General features: G+C 38.4%; 1 protein-coding gene across 1 annotated transcript; it reads right to left on the bottom strand.

The window, feature by feature from the left end:
* Positions 1-7,977: 7,977 nt before the first annotated feature.
* On the bottom strand, positions 7,978-12,250 carry LOC106712072 (uncharacterized protein K02A2.6-like). Its single transcript, XM_014504520.2, has one exon. The coding sequence runs from the start codon at positions 12,121-12,123 to the stop codon at positions 8,065-8,067; it is 4,059 nt and encodes a 1,352-aa protein (XP_014360006.2). The 5' UTR covers positions 12,124-12,250; the 3' UTR covers positions 7,978-8,064.
* Positions 12,251-20,584: the final 8,334 nt, after the last annotated feature.

Below are 20,584 nucleotides of genomic sequence, written 5' to 3' on the forward strand. Positions count from 1 at the left end.
TATATTTACATTGGTTTATTCTATATTTACACAATATAACTCGTCTCTTAATTATAGTTTATACACACAACGTTTATTACTTCTTACAAATATTCTCATTACTTTCCTTTAACTATTATAGTAGCTGTGTGTCACACATATGTTACTTTTCGTTATTAATATTTACTTTAACATATATCAAAAATGGTTAACTTAAACAGCTTAAATATTTATTACCAGAATGTGAGGGGATTGCGTACAAAATCTCATTCATTTCTTTCTAGGGTTCTCCAATCTAATTATGATATTATTTGTCTAACAGAAACTTGGTTAACGGCAGATTTTGATAGCGCGGAGTATTTTTTCAGCAACTATAATGTTTACAGAAGGGATCGCTGTAACGCCGGGGAGGGAGTGAGGGGCGGGGGTGTATTGATAGCGGTGCGTAACGGCCTGTCCGCGCGGCGGCGGTGTAGGACCATAGGGTCCCTAAAGATGATAAAGGACAGACACTGGCTCACCACTACCACACTGGAGCGCAGGCGCACGTCCGCTTCGTACCGCGTTCGTCACTCAACTACCCAGGGACAGCTGTCCCCTCCAGTGTGGTACATGAGACAGTGAATTGTATCTATTCCATAGACACAAACACTACATCCCTTCCTTGTTAACAAGTTTTATTTTATTATTATTTTCAACTCAATCAACATCTTATATATATTTTTTACTGTAATTATAAATTAATAATTTCTAACCAGATTGTTTCATTCATTAATGTTTGATGTATCTTCATTTAAATTTCCATTAGATTTCCATTCCCCTTCCACTCTTTTTAGATGTGTAACGTTCATTCTTAGTATTTGTCCAGTTTCTTCATTCCTTACCGTGACATGTAGTTTTTCCGACTACATGAGGCGTAGAGATAAATGTACTTGCAAGTTTGTTTGTCCTATCTAATTCTTTAACATAAATTTCGAGTCCTTTGGGGCAACCTCAATTCCAATTGAATGGAATTCTCTGTAGTCAGCAATAGAACTGTTTCCAATTTAATGGTAACCGAAGTGTTTCCAATTTAATGGTAACCTAAGTGTTTCCAATTTAATGGTAACCGAAGTGTTTCCAATTTAATGGTAACCGAAGTGTTTCCAATTTAATGGTAACCTAAGTGTTTCCAATTTAATGGTAACCTCAATTCCAATTGAATGGAATTCTCTGTAGTCAGCAATAGAACTGTTTCCAATTTAATGGTAACCGAAGTGTTTCCAATTTAATGGTAACCGAAGTGTTTCCAATTTAATGGTAACCTAAGTGTTTCCAATTTAATGGTAACCGAAGTGTTTCCAATTTAATGGTAACCTAAGTGTTTCCAATTTAATGGTAACCTCAATTCCAATTGAATGGAATTCTCTGTGTTCATTGACACTGTATTAATCCAATTTAATGTATTCACATCTACTGAAAATCATTACCACCAATTTAATTTTTTGATTACCGAACTCCAACTAATGAACTTTATAACAAACAAAATTACTTAATGTCACTCAAATGTTTAAATTTAAGACTTGTGCTCTCATAATGAACATAACAAATAAAAACATTAAATCTAACATTAAACTCGAAAAAGAGATAACAAACATAACTTACGTAACAAACACAAATTAAAATCTATTACTCCGCGAACTAACTATGGAATAAAACTATTTCGTTCGAAGGCGTTCAAATGTTTAACAACTGTCAGACGAGATAAAGAATTGTAACAGTATTAATGCTTTCAAAAATAAACTTAAATCATATATCATCGCTGAACTGTAATAATCTCTCAATATTTTCTACATATATAACTTTGTCATTTCTGTCAAGTTAGATTCTCTTCTATAATTGTGTTAAGGTTTATTTTGCTTTATATTCATCCTATATTCTGTATCTATATTACGTATTAACCCGCAAGCCTGTATGATATACATATTTATTTTTCGGGTATATCAATAATTGTTCAGCATAGTTTAATAACATTTAAAAACTTCACAAAACATTTGTTTATAGCAAACGCTTTAAACTTACACCTTCCTTACAACCCACAGAAAAACTATAACTATTACTTTAAATAAGTGCAATTACTCATAACTATTTTTTTAAATAAAATTACGAGTACGGATTTACAGAAGTTGTTTACGCACGGCGGTACGGTTCCGAACATATCTACTCCTTTTTTTTTTTTTTTTTTTTTTGAGAAATAAAGATCTTTAAACCTAAACCTAATGGTAGTCATAAAAATTAATTAAATTAAAAGAAATTTACATCATCTGATTAAATGATGTACTCATCGAACAACGTCATCAGAAGTCATGTCGTCATAACAAGAACAATGTTTACATTTCCGTGCATGTGACTGTACAACCAACTTAATGGATATCTACAATAATTAACAACTGATATAGGAGAACGGTAGGTCTTGTTGCTAACAAACATTTTACGTATAATTTAGATATATTTTGTAGTACAGAAAAAACAAAACAAAACAACAAAAGAGTGAGTCATTGTCACTATCAGTGGCTGCAATGAACTCCCCCTCGAAGATATACTATGATCGCCATGAATAGTACGAAGAAAAGTATATAGATTAACCTTAAATTAAATTGAAATCTAATTTTTTTTTCATTATTTTGCATAATAATATGCATTATTATGCATAAATTTCATATAAACCAAACGGCTATGCCAATAAAGTATTTACTATTTAATCACGATAATTATGTGTTATTCAAATGCACACTGAGCTAATCCATTTCCCTTTTTTTTTTTAAATTGCAGTTGTTGTTACTAAGTATCAATATTATCATAAGTCATAAGATCATTGGTTTAAGTATGTATCAATTCACTAATCACTCAGCGTTCCGACCGACGCCATGATGTATTATCAAGCCGGCGTATCAACAACACTCAAGCTTAATGTCAAAATTAAGTATTGAATTAAATAATTGAAAAATGTTGTATGTCGAAACTAAACCGAATAATAATTATATCATGTAGCATCGAATCTTATCCCTATTCTTTCGTTTAAAGAAAAGTTCTGAAGGGGTCTTTCCTGTTACTGAGTGAGGAGTACAGTTATACATCATAAAATACTAATATAATGTTTCTCTTATATTCGTGTTTTTTTTTTCGCTTGCACTTATTCTAAGGCACTTTAAGATATCTTTATTTTGAAGCTCAACTTCCCCATTCATTTGCGGCCAATATGGAACAGTACTAAAAGTTTAATGTTGCAATCTTCACAAAAAAGTTTTAAACTCTTCATTTACAAACTGCTGGCCATTATCTGCAGTGATTGAATGTGGATAGCCCAGTCGACTAAAGAGTTCCTTCAGGATGTTAATAATTTGTGAACCTGTTATGGTCCTGGTCACAGATGGGCACAGTTAATCAAAAGTTAACTTCATTAATCTTTAATTCGTTAAATAAAAATGTAACTTCGTTATTCGTTGAAGCCTTTAATTAATGAAAATTCAACGCAAGTTAAAGTTGACAGTTAAAGTTAATTTTTGTTAATTATATAAGGGACAATCAGGCAAATGGCCATATGAATAATCTCCGAATCGCATGGACCGATTTTGTCGAGACTATCAATAGAACCTAGGCTATATTTTTTCTAAATTACGGACGAACGCTAAACCTATCTATAGTTTAGTTATATTTTAAATTCAAATAAAACTTAGACGATTGGGCCGATGTACTACTGTCTGTACAATACACATGACAGCGTGCACTAGTTACACACACTTGTATACTACACTGACAATGATGGACAAATTACCTTTCCAGTCATTTTTTTTTCGACATTCCGACGTCACGGAATTAGAGAGTTAACTAAATTTAGACAACACAAATTTTCTATTAAACTGTGAGACCTGGTAATATTCAAAAGAAAACAATCAAAACTTTTGTGCAGTATTTACATGTATCTGTTACTATTTGCACCCGTATATTCATTTGCTCATGCTCCCACAATTGAACATTTAATTTTAAGCATAATTTGGTAATATATATTTTTTTTTGCTAAGGACCCACGAACAGACTTTAGTATTAACTACTTTTTTATTTATTAACATAGGTTTATCAATTAAACTTCTTAACATCAGAGGGAACTTATTGTAACATTGATAAATAAACTATATAACCAATCCAGTGATACATCTCAACACATCAAACTATACAACTGAGATGCCATCGATAACTTCTAGCATCTGATGATATATCGTCGGATCTAATGTTATATGTTAAATAAGTTAAATTGCTCTCAGTGTACAGAGTGTACGTCACATGACCACGACATAACGAAAACAACCGATTGCGGGTGATGTCTTCTATCTTTCTTATCACCTATAAAATCGTTATAGTCAATTAGTAAGAATATGTTTTGACTTATTTTCAACAGCATTCGATGAATTTTAAAACAATCTTTCGATATACGCAAAAATCATAATTACACTAACACAATTATTCTCTCTCTTTCTTCATTTTTTCTCGTTTTAGCATATACTTTTTTGTTGTAAACAAACAAATTATCTTCGCTATTGTAATAATGTACCTCTCTTTTTAGCAGTCGTTCAGCTGCTTCCTACTGAAAATGTTCGATTTAAATCTAAAATACCTTCAATTTAATGAAAGTTCTTTTGTTTTTACTAATGCTTCTTATTTAAAAGAAGTCCGAGACACATTAAATTCAATCTAATGAATTTCATTTTGTACAATGTAATAAAATAGTTTACAATATCTCTAATTTAATAGAAACCCAAATTATAAATGTATACTTTTCAATACTCCGAAGGTACCTTATTAGGTTTACCTATTTACGCATTCATATATCCAATTTAATGGATATCCAAAATAGACGAAGATATATCTCCAATTTAATGGAAATCCAGAGCACTACATATCTGTATTATCTGTATATAAAAGAAAGCCGTATCAGTCACATCACTCACAACTCAAGAACGGCCGAATCGATCTGACCGAAAATCGGTGGGCAGGCAGCCCAGAACCAGGAAACGGACATAGGATAATTTTCACCCCGCTCTCTACCCTTTTTATTCCGCGCGGACGCGGGTAAAAGCTAGTTTTAGTAAAAATGATAGCCGATTTTCAAAATACGGCCTGTACCTGTCATTTTACGTGAAATACTTAGTTGCAGTTAATAGATAATAGACCCATATTTCGTATGACACTGTCTTAGATCCTAGAACGGTTCGTTGAAGAAGATTCACAAATACCTTTGCCAGAAATATAATTATTTCTGAACAAAATAAACATGTCAGTTGATACTTATTGTAGCATTTGATGTGTCTCGTTACAGAGAATATTTGATGACCAAATAGTGAGTAGATTAATATAACAGATTTAAAACATCTTTACAAATAAATCAGGCCACCCGTTGACCCCGCCTTTTATTGACGTTCCTTACACTTATGAAGATTGATATTGTAAGTACTCGAAGGTATAATAATTTACAATAATTTCAATCGCTTTTTTTTACAATTAATTTTTTACAGTTAGCTGTAATAATTTGTAAATATTATTGACAATTAATATTTTTGTGGACTAAACTTTAATAGACAAATATAACGACGGCGGAAGTGATATTGCATGCTTGCAATAAATCATCATTACTATTTTACACGTATACAACTTATAAAATCGGATAATACTGTAAACTAATGTTCCCCATATCATATTGTCATCTTTCTTCTATTATGAAATCTATAATAATTGTACTCTACTTTTAAGCATAAAATTAAATATCTTGATTGCAATGTTTTAATTTACACACAAGTATTTTATTACTTAGGGCGCAAAATACGGACATAGTTACCAATTTTCTATTTTGTGTTTTTTTTTTTTTTTCACCTCGTCGCCATTTGTAGGACCATAGGGTCCCTAAAGATGATAAAGGACAGACACTGGCTCACCACTACCACACTGGAGCGCAGGCGCACGTCCGCTTCGTACCGCGTTCGTCACTCAACTACCCAGGGACAGCTGTCCCCTCCAGTGTGGTACATGAGACAGTGAATTGTATCTATTCCATAGACACAAACACTACAGGCGGGATGAGTGGAGCACCCAACGCCGAGGAGCTGTGGCTTACTATTAGCCGCGTACCCACCTAGCGCACAGGCTCACGTGGCAGCCTCGGTGTCCGGATCGCGAGCGATGGCTCCTGCGGCAGCCTCAGTAGTTTTGTTCCGCGTGGCCGTGGCCGCTTCGCGAGGCAGGCTGAGCCATCATAAGTCCGCGAGTATTCGTAATGGACAGTCGTGTATTTTCAGCTACAGCTATTTTCCTAGCTGCTTATTGTTTAAAGAAACGAAAACAGTCACGTATCAAAAAAACCTACTGGACTCCTCCTGACTGCCCATGATATCAAAATTACAGAAGACAAACACGGCAAGAGACAAAACTTGAAGTAGCTTCGCGCGCGAGCCAAAACATAACCGTCCCCACCTAACGCACAGCGCTCACTGAGGCACCTTTGAGCGCGTCAAGTTTACCGACAACAGATGGATCGGGGCCGAGCCGTGCTCGGTCGAGGAAACGCGCGCCCGAGGCAGGCCGAGGCACGTCCACACCAGCCGAGGCATTGGCTCACGAGGCTGCCGCGTGAGCCTGTGCGCTAGGTGGGTACGCGGCTATTGAGCTAGGCCCGGCCACGATAAACACTCAGCGCGCGCGCCGCCGCGACGCCGCAACTGTCGGCCGTGTAGTCGTAGTAATTTATTACGATCGCTTCACATTGCTTGCAGTTATTTCCCGCATAATAATGCCCATTTACAATCCTTACAAACATTTTTTGATAACGTTTACGATATAACACATGAAACCGATGCAAACAACATTTTCCTAATTTTGGGTGACTATAATATATCCCAGGCGTCTTGGTCTATAAACGAGTATTCACAAATTAGTTTAATCAATGTTAACAATTGTAATAAAGTTGCACTTCTGAGTGATTTTATGAATCTTTGCCATATGTCACAATATAACGGTTGTCATAACTCTAACGGGCGCATCCTCGACCTCGTCTTGAGCGACCACGATGTTAGTGTCTCTGCGTGCACCTCGCCCCTCACCCCGGAGGACCCCCATCATAAGTCTTTAGAAATAGAACTAAACCTTTTCAACCCTATTCATATAAAGGACATTGATCGTTTTAAACACTTATATCACTCTGCTGATTTTGAAGGATTAAGAAAGGGCTTAACAGACATTGATTGGGCTCATGATCTTCAGAATTTAAATACGGAGGATGCAGTTTCCTATTTTTATTGTCTATTGTATGAGTTAATAGAATCATTTGTACCTAAAAAACCGTATAAAAATAATAATAAATATCCACAATGGTATTCTCGACCTCTTTTAAAACTTATGCGCGAAAAGTCAAGGATCCATAGGAAGTGGAAGCTTTACAAGAATTATTTAGATTTAGAAGAATTTAAGTTCTTACGCAAAAGGGTAAAGTCACTAGAATCAGAATGTTATCGCAATTACATCTCATTTGTAGAAGATAAAATAACCAATTCTCCTAAATATTTTTGGTCTTTTATAAAATCTAAATTCTCCCCTAACAACATTCCTGTACATATGACATATGACGACCGTAGTTCATCTGACCCCGAAGAAATATCCAATTTATTTAATGAATATTTTAATTCGGTTTTTGTAGCTAGCCGAGACGACAACATCCCAAACCTGACTGACGCCGGCGTTTCCTCTCCTTTGAATATCAACTCCATTAGCATATCTGATAACACGGTTCATAAGCTGTTGAAGACAGTAGATATCAATAAAGGTTCCTGTTACGTATTGGGAGTAATGAAACGATTGCTTGCTTAGCGCAGACTGTTTATTCAAGTCGCTGTCACATTAGCGGCGGGCGCAGCCGTCCGTTCGGAAACACACGCAGGGCAAGCGCATACACAACATCCCTCCTCCTTTAGATGTGACATAACATTTAACCCTAAACTCTGAGAAAGACAATACAATTATACAACTTTTATATACAGTAGCTTATTACTAACACAATTATATTCATTGACTATCCAACTCTAAACAATCGGACGGCGCAGGGCGCCTTACCCCTCGAGTTACAGTCACATTGGGATGGTTGATAGGAGGTGTGACCGGAAGCGAGCATGCTTCCTCACCTTCCCCCTCAGATAGGCCCCTATCACTATCCTGTGCGACTCCTGGCATTCCTGAGGATGTTAACGATATTGGCATACTATCAACAACCTCATCAAAATCATCAACATCCCACGTGCTTAAGTTCTTATTAGTATAACCTTTATATAACCATAATTGATTTTTGTGTTTTTTTAGTGTAGCTAAAGTTTCATTATCTTGTATTACGTACAATACTTTGCCCAGTCGCCGTAACACAATACCCTTATGCCAGGTGAACTTATTTTTACCACTAAATTTTTTGTATAGCACATGTTCACCAGGGGAAAAGGAAGATTTATTTTTCCCACCATGGCCTGTGATTTGCGACTGCTGCCTAACCTCAACAAAATCGGCAAGGGCGCCGAACGAGGGCGACGGCTCTCTGGGATTAATTAAATCCAACCGCGATTTAAGTTTACGCCCGTACACCAGTTCTGCTGGGGATAGACCTGTGGTGGAGTGAATTGAATTTCGATAGTCAAACAGAAACTTGAGGAGACGTAACTTACATTCCTTCACTGTACGACTAGACATAACGCTACTTTTGATGCCTTTTTTCACAACTTTTACCATACTTTCCGCTTGACCATTGCTGGCTGGATGGTATGCCGGTGTAGTCAAGTGCTTGATTCCATTTCCTAAGCAGAACTTTGAGAACTCTTGCGAAGCAAAGGAGGGTCCGTTGTCGCTCACAATTGTGTTCGGTATCCCATAACGCGCAATGTATTCGTAAAACCGTTCGATTACTGCATTCGACGTTGTGTTTGCATTCATGTCGTATACCTCAACCCATTTGGTATACGAGTCTACGACGACCAAATACGACCGGCCGTTTAACGGCCCTAAGAAGTCGATGTGCACCCTGTGAAACGGCTGAGGAGGAAACTTCCACGGCGCCAGCTTAGCACGCGGCGGTGACGGCCTCAGCCGGGTGCACACCTCACAGGACCCGATTAAATTTTCAATAGCGTCGTCCACGCCCGGAAACCAAAATCTGGACCTCGCTTCAGCCTTGGTTTTAACTATCCCTAAATGGGACGTATGCAATTCGTTCATTACCTTTTTACGTAATGAACTTGGAATTATTACTTTATGGCCCCTCATTAAGCATCCATTTTCTACCGATAGCTGATTTCGACATAAAAAGTACGGCTTCAACTTTAAATCTGCTACTTTATGTGGCCAGCCGTTTAGAACATAATTCACAACGCGGGATAATATTACGTCTTTGGATGTTTCATGACGTAATTCGCTTACGGTAATAGGCAACGTTCCGTCCACCACGAAGCAAACATATGCGGCCCTATCGCACAGCGCCGCGGCGGCGTCTGCGCACGACGCGCGCCCCGCCTTCGTGGTCACCGCGCCGCGCTCCCCCGCCCCCGCCAAGCTCGCGCGGGAAAGATAGTCCGCGCTGTTATCGGAGCTGCGAACATATTCTATAACGTAATTATACGCGCTTAAAAACATCGCGTAACGTTGCAGCCTATTTGCTGACACTTCTGGAATACCCTTATGTGGACCGAAGATGGAGATCAAAGGCTTGTGATCGGTTCGTAAGACGAAAGGGTCCGATCGACCGTATAAGTACTGGTGAAACCGACGCACCCCGAATATAATCGCAGTCGCTTCCTTTTGTATTTGCGAGTATCTATGCTCGGCGGGCGTGAGTGTGCGCGACGCGAACGCAACCGGCCGCTCCGTGCCGTCTTTCCCCACTTGTGACAAAATCGCCCCGAGACCGGTGGGGGATGCGTCGACCGTTAGAATAAGTTTGGCGCTTTGATCAAAATGTGCCAAAACCGAATCCGACGCTAGACACTTTTTTATAGATGAGAAAGCGTCCGAGTGAATTTTTGTCCACTTCCAGTTACTATTCTTTTTTAACAATTCGTACAATGGACTTAACATCATTGATGCACCGGGTACAAAATTTCTATAATAGTTTGCTAGCCCTAAAAACGATTGCAACTGACTCACATTACTTGGCCTAGGTGCGTTTAGTATGGCTTTAACTTTTTCCGGCGATTTTTTAAGACCATTTTTGTTAATTACATAACCTAAATAACTGATCTCGTCTTTAAAAAATTCGCACTTTTCCTTTTGAAGTGTTAACCCCGCGTCTTCGAGCCTCTGCAATACGGAACTTAGTCGCGTCAAGTGTTCCTCCCTATTACGACCTGTAATCAAAATATCGTCGAGGAGACACAATACCCCGTCTAAGCCCGACAACACGGTCTCCATGGCGCGCTGAAAAATCGCCGGAGCTGAGGACAGACCGAATACGAGCCGTGTGTACTGATAAAGTCCACGGTGCGTGTTGATGCACGTCAGCTTCTGTGAGTCCTCGTCGAGACACAGCTGATTGTACGCGCTGGACAAGTCTAGCTTCGTAAACTGTTCGCCGCCGTGCAGCTTCGAGAACAACTCATTGACAGTCGGCAAGGGAAACTGTTCGACGACTAGCTGCTTGTTAATACTAACCGAGTAGTCGGCGCATATTCTTACGGAACCGTTCCTTTTTAGGACTGGCACGATGGGGGACGCATATTCGGAATGGTCAACAGGTTTCAGGACACCTAGGTCGACTAGCCTATTTAACTCGTCGGTAACCTTTTCCCTGAGGGCGAAAGCAATGGGTCGCGCTTTAAAGAACTTCGGCTTCGAATTTTCTTTCAAAAATAATTTTATTTTATATTTTTTAAAACAACCCAAATTGTCGGAAAATGTTTTATAAAAACGAGTCTGAAGCTGTTCTATCGAGAGCGATGACCCACAATATTTTACTGGAGCTAGTTCTAAGTGGAACTTCGAGATAAAATCCCTGCCGAGAAGTGCCGGGCCCCCGCCACGTACCACGTATACGTCTATAGCGCGAGTGACCCCATCGAACGACATTTGTGACTCACGCATAACACCTAAACAGTGTATTCTTTGGCCCGTGTAACTCATTAACTTTTTATTCGAAGGCGACAATGACACATTAAAATGCCGTTTAAAAGTAATCTCGGAAATAACCGTTACAGCGGACCCGCTGTCAATTTCAAATTTTAAAGTGACCCCATTTAAATTAACAGACTCCACCATAGGTTCACCCCTGAAAGATCGGATATTATACAACTCACCGCCGTCGTCGTTCTCGCCCTTCCCGCTCGTCACAGCTGACGTCAGATTCACCTTCTTGCACATGCGTCGGAGGTGACCCGTTTGATTACATTTTTTGCACGTATTATTAATGAAACGACACTCTGGCGACCTGTGGTTAAAATAACCACACACGGAACACTGCACTTTTCCCGACTTTCTCTCACTCACTTCTTGTTCACATTTGTTCGACTGTCCGATTTTACATAGCACTTCTGTATGCGCGGTAACGACACCGCTCGAGACTGCTCCCGTCCGCGCGCACCTGATGTTCTCGGCCTGCTCCACCGCCCTTGCCAGGGTCAGGCTACTCAGATCCTCGGCGAAGATCGCTTCTTTTTCGAGTCCCGGTAGCATCCCCACTATGAACCGGTCGCGGAGTACTTCTTCTAGGCTGCTAAAGTTGCAATTAGCCGTGAGTCCCCGTAGTCGAGCCGCCCATTGCGTAAATGACTCCGCGGGTTGCTGCACTGCTGCGTAAAATTTGTGCCGTTCGCCGAAACCGACGCGTTTCGGCGTGAAATGAGCATCCAGGAGATCTAGAATATCTTCGTAGGGCACCTCATGGAGTTCCTTGGGCAGCGCTAGATCTGCTGCCAACTTGTATGTGCCCTCAGTGAGCGCACTAAGCAGTATAGCTCGTCGTTTAACTCCCGTCGCATCGGTTATATGGTTTACGTCGTTCGCGATAAACCACTGCGTTATGCGACTTTTATACGTTTTCCACGTTTGTTCACTGTGATTAAAACACGATAAAACACCAAAATGCATTGCAGACATTTTGGGTTTTATTTATTCAAAAGTGGGTATTTCACGCACTCGTCGCCACTGTTACGTATTGGGAGTAATGAAACGATTGCTTGCTTAGCGCAGACTGTTTATTCAAGTCGCTGTCACATTAGCGGCGGGCGCAGCCGTCCGTTCGGAAACACACGCAGGGCAAGCGCATACACAACAGTTCCGGTTACGATAATATCCATCCTATTTTAGTTTCTAAACTAGCAAAGGAATTAGCTACTCCTCTCGCTATTATTTTCAGGAAATCCCTCTCAGAGGGATGTTTTCCCAACACCTGGAAAATGGCCTTAATCACTCCAATACATAAAGGTGGGAACAAACAAATTGTCAAGCATTATAGACCTATTTCTAAACTTTGTATCTTCGCAAAGCTCTTTGAAAAAATTATCACTACTGAATTAACTACTCAATTCTGCAATCATATTTCAACGCAGCAGCATGGATTCTACCGTGGCCGTAGCGTTGACACTAATCTCGTGTTTTACACCAGCTTTATTGCCAAAGCCCTCGATGATGGCCACCAGGTGGATGCTGTGTATACTGACTTCTCTAAAGCATTTGATAAAATAAATCACTCAATACTATTACAAAAACTAAAGATTTTCGGTATACACGGAGGCCTGCTAAGATGGATTGAGTCATATATAAGAAACCGAAGTCAAGCAGTAGTTATAAAAGGTTACCGTTCGAAATTTCTACCTGTTCCTTCTGGCATTCCTCAAGGCTCTCACCTTGGCCCTTTCCTTTTTACCCTTTACATAAATGATATTGGTTCATGTTTTAGCGATTCATCTCATTTACTTTATGCTGATGACACTAAAATTTTCAAAATTATCAAATCAGTAGAAGATTGCTACATATTACAAAACGATTTAGTAACTTTCAGCCAATACTGTAATTCAAATCAATTATTCCTTAACAGTGAAAAATGTAATATAATCTCTTTCACACGCAAACGCAATCCTTTAACCTATGACTACTGTATTGGTAACAACATCATATCTCGTGTCAATTGTATCCGGGACTTAGGAGTCACGTTAGATTCTAAATTAACATATAATAGTCACATAGACTTTGTAGTTCCTATTGCTTATAAAAAACTAGGCTTAATCTTGCGTTTAGGAAAACCTTTTAAAAAATTGGAAACACTTAAAATTCTATATTGCTCATATGTCCGTAGCATTTTGGAGTTCGCTAGTGTGGTCTGGAATCCACAGTATGAAGTACACTCAGCTAGGATAGAAAAAATACAAAACATATTCCTAAGACATTTAAACTATAGATCTCGAATAATAACCGGATTGGAACTCGATAGCAACTCAAATATAAATCTCGAATCACTAAAAACTGGAAGAAATTATCTCGATTCAATGTTTCTTTACAAAATTATTAACAAATATATCGACTGTCCCCCTCTTCTTGAACAAATTTCCTTTAAAGTTCCAAATTTCAATACAAGATCCAGAGACACATTTCACATCACATTCTCTCGAACAAACCACTTCAGGTCCACCTTTTTTCTCCGCACCTGTAATTTCTATAATAAATTTCTCTCCGAGGTTGACATATTTTTACTTAAACTTGCGGTCTACAAATTTAAAGTACGTAATATTCTGAAAAGTGTTAAGATGTAAGCATAATTTTGATAACTTGTTATGTTAAAGTCTACGTCAATATTGTGTATTTTTTATTGCGTTGTTCATTGCATCTATGTTGTGTTTCTTTTATTGCGTTGCGCTGCGTCGCGTCGCATGTTTTAGAATACTTAATACTTTAAGATTTGTCTTATGTTAGTTATATTAGTTTGTAATTAATTAATGGTACTTCTTAAGCCTTTTTGTGTATTATGTTATTTTATTTCTTCTCTGTATTATGGCTGTTCAGTACCTTAATAAAATAAAATAAAAATAAAAAAAATAAAAATTTATGTGGCGACACTTGTTTAAAATAGTAATTTGACTATACATTCTATAACACATTAGTATTAGAGACAAGTATGAATGCATTATAGTATATTTCATTACGAGTTCGGAAAGCCTGTCCATTGCAAAGAGTTCCGACAAATGTTGGGTTGACAGTTGGAACAAGTTGTAATGACATTTTCACACGTGTACTAAACAACTATTTTTGATACAGTTGCGAAAAAATTAAGCAATTTAATAGAATAATAAAAACACAATAAACTCAACTAACTAAAATGTGTGGAAAATGGCGCCAACCGTAAAAGAATACAAACAGAGATTTTTTTTGTTTTCTTCACCCATTCTGGGTAGGCAAAGGGAACTATGCCCAAACAGCCAAGTCTTCAGTAGATTATTTTTATTGATATGAAATTAAAAAGAAATTTAATGAGATGAAATAAAATGAAACCTAACCTAATTCATTGAATCAAATCATTAAATTTGATATTCTAACAAATAAGGAGCTTCTTTTTAGAAATAGTTGCATGAATTATAAAAACTTCAATGATTTTTTTTTGTAAAATCTTCGTGGTTGGTTTTTTTTTATAACAGACATTATTTTCACAGTTGGGAAAGAGAACGCACGAGTTTGGAAAAGCTAAAGAAAAAGCACAATTACAAAAGTTTTTTAATACAGTTGCTCAAAAAGTGGCGTATTGCAGGGACGAAGAACGTTTGGAATGTGGGCTAATACATACTCGTGCTTTTATATACTCATAATGAAATATACTATTTCGAACCCTTTTTTTGATTTTGTCCTGTTGGTCACGTTTTTCCTGGACGCTCTGATACATCACACTTGCACGCGAACTTCACATATATCAATTATCAACTCGTTCGTTCACCATTTGAGTCGCCGACAGTCGCCCAACATAGCTGAACATACGAGCGTGGCGTGGCGCGTAATTTAAACAAAATGACAGCACGTCTCCAAGTTTCTAATTTAACGATTAACGGACTTTTATTAACGGAAGTTGAGTTTAACGGAAGTTAACAAAAGCGTTTACACTTTTTGAAGTTAACTTAAAAGTTAATCCGTTAATCAAAATGTTAACTTCGTTAATTAACGATTATCGGATTAACGAGTTAATGCCCAGCTCTGCGTAGAACCAATTATAAAGGACGTCTTAAACGAATTTATAACTTTGTAGATGAACAAAAAAAACAATTTCAAACAAAATGCACTAAAAAGAAACAAAATAATGTCATGAAAACTCTCTAAACTCTAGTAGTTAGTAGTAGGGGCTCAGTTTTCCGAAACTCCACGACAAGCGCGTATTTTGCGTGTCTCTAAACTCTAAAGAAAGTTCTCTTCTTTCTTGTAACATGTCTATATTGTATAATTATTGTTATTTTGCAGTCGGTGTCGGCCGAAGTAAATAGATGACATTTTATATTTGAGATGTATTAGACATACTTACGTTTATGTCCCTACTTGGGCCGAAACCGACTCCAAAATAACAATAATTATACAATATAGACATGTTACAAGAAAGAAGAGAACTTTCTTTAGAGTTTAGAGACACGCAAAATACGCGCTTGTCGTGGAGTTTCGGAAAACTGAACCCCTACTACTAACTACTAGAGTTTAGAGAGTTTTCATGACATTATTTTGTTTCTTTTTAGTGCATTTTGTTTGAAATTGTTTTTTTATGTTACTTTTGTGAATTTTGTTTGAAATTGTTTTTTTTTAGGTTACTTTTGAGTGCATTTTGTTTGAGATTGTTTTTTTTTGAAGTCGGCTATTTTTTTTTCTTAAAATTTTTGTTTTATTTCACAACTTTTAGTGAATTTGAAGTTCAATTACAAATTTCGTTAGTACATATAAGGACATAAATAAGACAAATAAAGAAAAGGACTTTCCTATTTGATATGTGTGTACTTCAATTCAAAAACTAATTTAGAATGCAGCAGATAACCACTTATCCTTTAAACAATGAAATAATTATCAAAATCGGTATACAAATTGAAAATTACCGAACTAATACATCGTAGCGTGCCTTTAATTTTGTCCAGCCGCGCGCCGCACTAGCATTTTTCGAATGCGCGTAGTTTTTAATTATTTAATATCTCCCAAACTATTGATCAGAATTACATAGTTTAAAGGCTTATGTAATCTGCATTTAATACTCTAGCCATCAAACATATTTATTTGGATAAGGATTCATATCGAATATAATATAATAGCGCCGTAAGCTTACGACGCTGTTTTTCGTGTGTATTTTAATCGAAGTTTGTTCACAATAACATGGTTTTTGTGGGACATCCATAGATGATAGATATATGCCACCGAAGACTTTTATTTAGCAAATTTAAGGATCTATAATTACTCGATACATCATTTTTATGTAAGTCATATAGTTTGACCTACGTAAACCCAGAAAGCGAAATTGTGCTTTTCGTGTAGCATTTTTCGTTTCCGCGTAATTTTATTCTTACGATATCTCCTAAACTATTAGACAGAATGATATAGTTTCAATTGCAAATATAATCTACATTAAATTCTCTTGATAATGAACATGTTTATTTACATAAGGGTTAATACTAAACTCGAATAATAGCGTCGGAAATAGGGCATGAATTTAATTGATGTTTCTGAAGAAAAAAATGGTTATTGTGAGAAAACTATAAAAGATAGATATATGCTATCGCGGACTTTTATTTAGCACATTTAAAGAGCTACAATTCGCCATACATCATTTTTATGTAGGTCTTATAGTTTAGCCTACGTAAGCGCTGAAAGCAAAAATGTCCCTAATTTTCGCAACAAATTTTGAAGCTATATTCAAAATCTACTAGTCTTCTAGTTATTTAAAAAAAAAAAACAAAAAAATGGGACCCACCTGCAAGCACTTCCTTTCGATTAAAATATTTTTCATCAAAATCGGACCACCAGGGGCGGAGTTTCGCGGTAACACACATAAAAAAAAAAAAAAAAATACAGTCGAATTGATAACCTCCTTCTTTTTGAAGTCGGCTAAAAATGGAATAAAAGTATTCACTGTGCAATGAATTGGAGTTTTTCTTGACATACCCCACTTGGATATTTCGTTAAAGGCGTCGGTTACAATTTTTTCAATTTGATGTGTTGTAGATGCAGTGGCGACAATAACAATATCATCGGCAAAAGCCTGGATGTGTGCCTCGAGTTTGTCAGCCGCCTGCAATAAAGGGTCAAGCTGGATATTCCAAAAGAGAGGCCCGCAAGTCGACCCCTGGATACATCCTTTACTTGTGGATCTAAAATCATGGGCCCCTGCATACCTTACCTCTACCGTGCGATCTGACAAGTAACTTCCTACTAAGCGTATTGTAGCATTATCTATCTTTTTAGCTGCAAGTTCAGTTATCACCGCCGGCCACCAAGCGTTGTCAAATGCACCTTCAATGTCCATAGCGGCCACAACCATCATCTTACGCTCTTGGATACCGTCTTTAATTTTGGATACTAGGTCGTACAAGGCGTCTTCGGTGCTCCTTTGTTTTGTAAACCCATATTGTCTTGTACTTAGAGCACCGGTAGAACCCAGGGTCCAAGTTATCCGTTGGGAAAAAAGTTTCTCGAGAACTTTTCCTAAGATGGGAAGCAAACCGATAGGTCTATATGACTTGGGAACACTATAGTCTTCTTTGCCAGGTTTCGGAATAACTTTAATTATAGCTCTTCTCCAGATAGTGGGAAAATGCTCGATCCTGAGACAGGCATTATACAGTGCAGTAAAGGTTTCTACGTTAGATAGAAAAGCATTTTTACATATATCTGCCGTAAATCCATCATAGCCGGGCGCCTTTTTTGGGTTCTTATCAGATAATATTGATATTATCTCCTCTGTGGTGTACTTTATAGTTGGAGATCCGATCACAGTGTCGTGTTTGGAAGTTAAGGTTTGCGCCATTGCCCGAGTGTGACCATGTTCGATAGCATCTGTAGTGACCAGATCCGTAGGGAAAAAGGTTTCGCCCAGCAGTGCCGCAGATTCTTCTGGACCGTGTCTTACTTCAGTAACAGGATCCTTTAACAATTCATCTTCTTTTCTGGATTTACAAACTTTCAACACGCGATAAATTCCTTGCCATACTATCTCCCCATCCTGCCTAGCACAAAAACTTCTCCAGCTCTCCGTTATAGCCATCTGCACTTCTTTCTCATAGATCTCTTTAGCTTTTAGGTATTCTTCTATTATGAAAGGCCTTCTTTGATCATTAGCTTTACTGATTTTTTTACGTAATCTTTTAGTTTCTTGCTTGAGTCTTCCCAATTTCGGCGTCCACCAATAAACAGGCTTTGCCATGCGGTCTTCCTTGATTCTTGGTATCGCTGTTTCACACGATGTCTTGATGCAACTCGTTATCTTTTCACAGATGTCATCCAAAGCCTGCTCGGTAGATGTCTTCTCAATATGATCACTGTCTATGTTTTCTTGCTTCAGTAAGTTCTCTAGTGTGTTGTTAAATCTGCCCCAGTCGGCTTTGCTGGTGTTATAAATACGTGTGGTAGGTTTGGGTCTGACAGAAAATTGTTTGGTAAATGACAGCGCAAAGGTAATTGGCCTATGATCCGAAAGTTGTGAAAAATCAGGGTCAACCATCCATTCGTTGGCTGCATACAGCAAATTTTCAGATACAGCTGTGACATCGATGCAGCTAGCGAAGATTCGTCCGCCTCTTACCGTTTGAAACGTTGGCTCAGAACCACAGTTAAGCACCGTTAACCCCTTTTCAGCTAAAAAATCAGACATGGTTGTGCCCCTATGATCTTCGTTGATACTTCCCCACCATAGGATTTTAGCATTAAAGTCTCCAGCTAACAGTATGTTATTGGTGCCAAGCCCAATTAAGCTTTGGGATATAACATCGATATCCTCTTCGATTAATCTGTCACCTTCTAAATAGACACATATGACTCCGATGTCAATATTGCCTATATGGATTTTCAGTGCTACGATATTGTTGGTTATTAGGTCGGGATTGAGCGTAACTGATATTGTTTTATCTAGTATGACTACGGCAGATTTCACAACGCCCTGACCATTGGTATTCTGGAAAACACCCGCAATGCCCGACATTTGACCTTTGTTCCCAACATAAGGTTCCTGGAGCAGTAGGATTGAGTATTTTCTCTGAATTGCTGTACAAATTGTGTCTTTAGTGGCTGCGTATCCGCGTCCCAAATTTGCCTGAACAATTTTAATTCTTGAGTAGGTATTGTCCATGCCCTATTCGTTAACAATAATTTACTCTAGATCTAGCAATCCTATCCCATTTCTGCCATAAGGGACATTCCGCACTATATGCCGGATGATGTGGCGCTGAGGTATTTCCATCCCTGGAGCAATTATTGCATTGTGGCGGTCCATCCCTTCTGGGGCAGTCCCGCGTATCATGGTGGTCTGAACAATACCCGCAGGTAAGTAAACCTGTGCAAACTCTGGCCATATGCCCGTAGCCTAAACATTTGTAGCATTGTATGATCGGCGATTGGTCGCGTGCTACAAGCACCTGGGACCCAACTCTCACCCTCTGATCCAACAAGGTCCTCCACATTTTAGGATCGACTTCCATGATTGCGTTGGTGAGTACATCGTTCCTTCCTTTAGTGCGCTTTAAAATCTTTATATATCGTTGTTCGACTGGTATGTTATCGATGAGAGATCTATTATGTTTGAGTAATGCTTCGACGACTTGCGCATCATTAAGATCTTTTGCAAGCCTGGTTAACTTCAACAACGGTGGCTTGTTGGGCAGTTGTTTAGCCGACAAGGTTTCATCAGCTTGCCTGAGGGCTTCACTAAAGCTTCTCTGTTCCACTTCGGATTCGCAGCTGACGATTACGCGTTGGTTTTTTGATCTTCTTATTGCTGATACTCCAATGCCTCGGTCCACAACATTAACGCTGGCTTTTAATTTCTTAACGATGTCATCGGACGTATGACGTGGGTCCAGCGATTCGACCAAGACGTTGTATCTCGGGACCGGCGATGCTCTGCGAGTCACTTGAGCGTAAGTGCGTTCGTACTCAGGTCGAATCCCTGCATTTGGCTTACTACTATCATCCTTATCCGGTCCTGAATTCGTTGCAGGGGATACCACCTGAACAGGACGCGACGAGAGGTCTGATAGCTGTTGCCTTATTTCAGTGAGCATAATCTCCGAGTCAAGAACATTAGACCTTTCGTTACTATGTAAGCGAGCTTGTAATATGTCTCTAAGTTCCATTCTCTCTTTTTTGGCTTCCTCGAAATGAGTAAGAACAAGGGCGAGTGATTCCTCAATTGTTTGTTGAGTAAGCAGCTTAATGGAGTCTCGGGACTTGGTTGAGGAAATCATGGATTGGTGTGTTATGAAGTAGTGATTTATGTCGGATACTTCCTTTTGCAATTTGTTGATGGCGTCTTCTAGGTTAGGTGTTGGAGGTGCTGTCGGCTGATATTCTAGTGCAGGAAGCTGTGGCCTAACTTCTTTGGGGCCATGCTATCGCTCAA

The sequence above is a fragment of the Papilio machaon genome, chromosome W, assembly GCF_912999745.1.
Source record: "Papilio machaon chromosome W, ilPapMach1.1, whole genome shotgun sequence".
NCBI lineage: Eukaryota > Metazoa > Arthropoda > Insecta > Lepidoptera > Papilionidae > Papilio > Papilio machaon.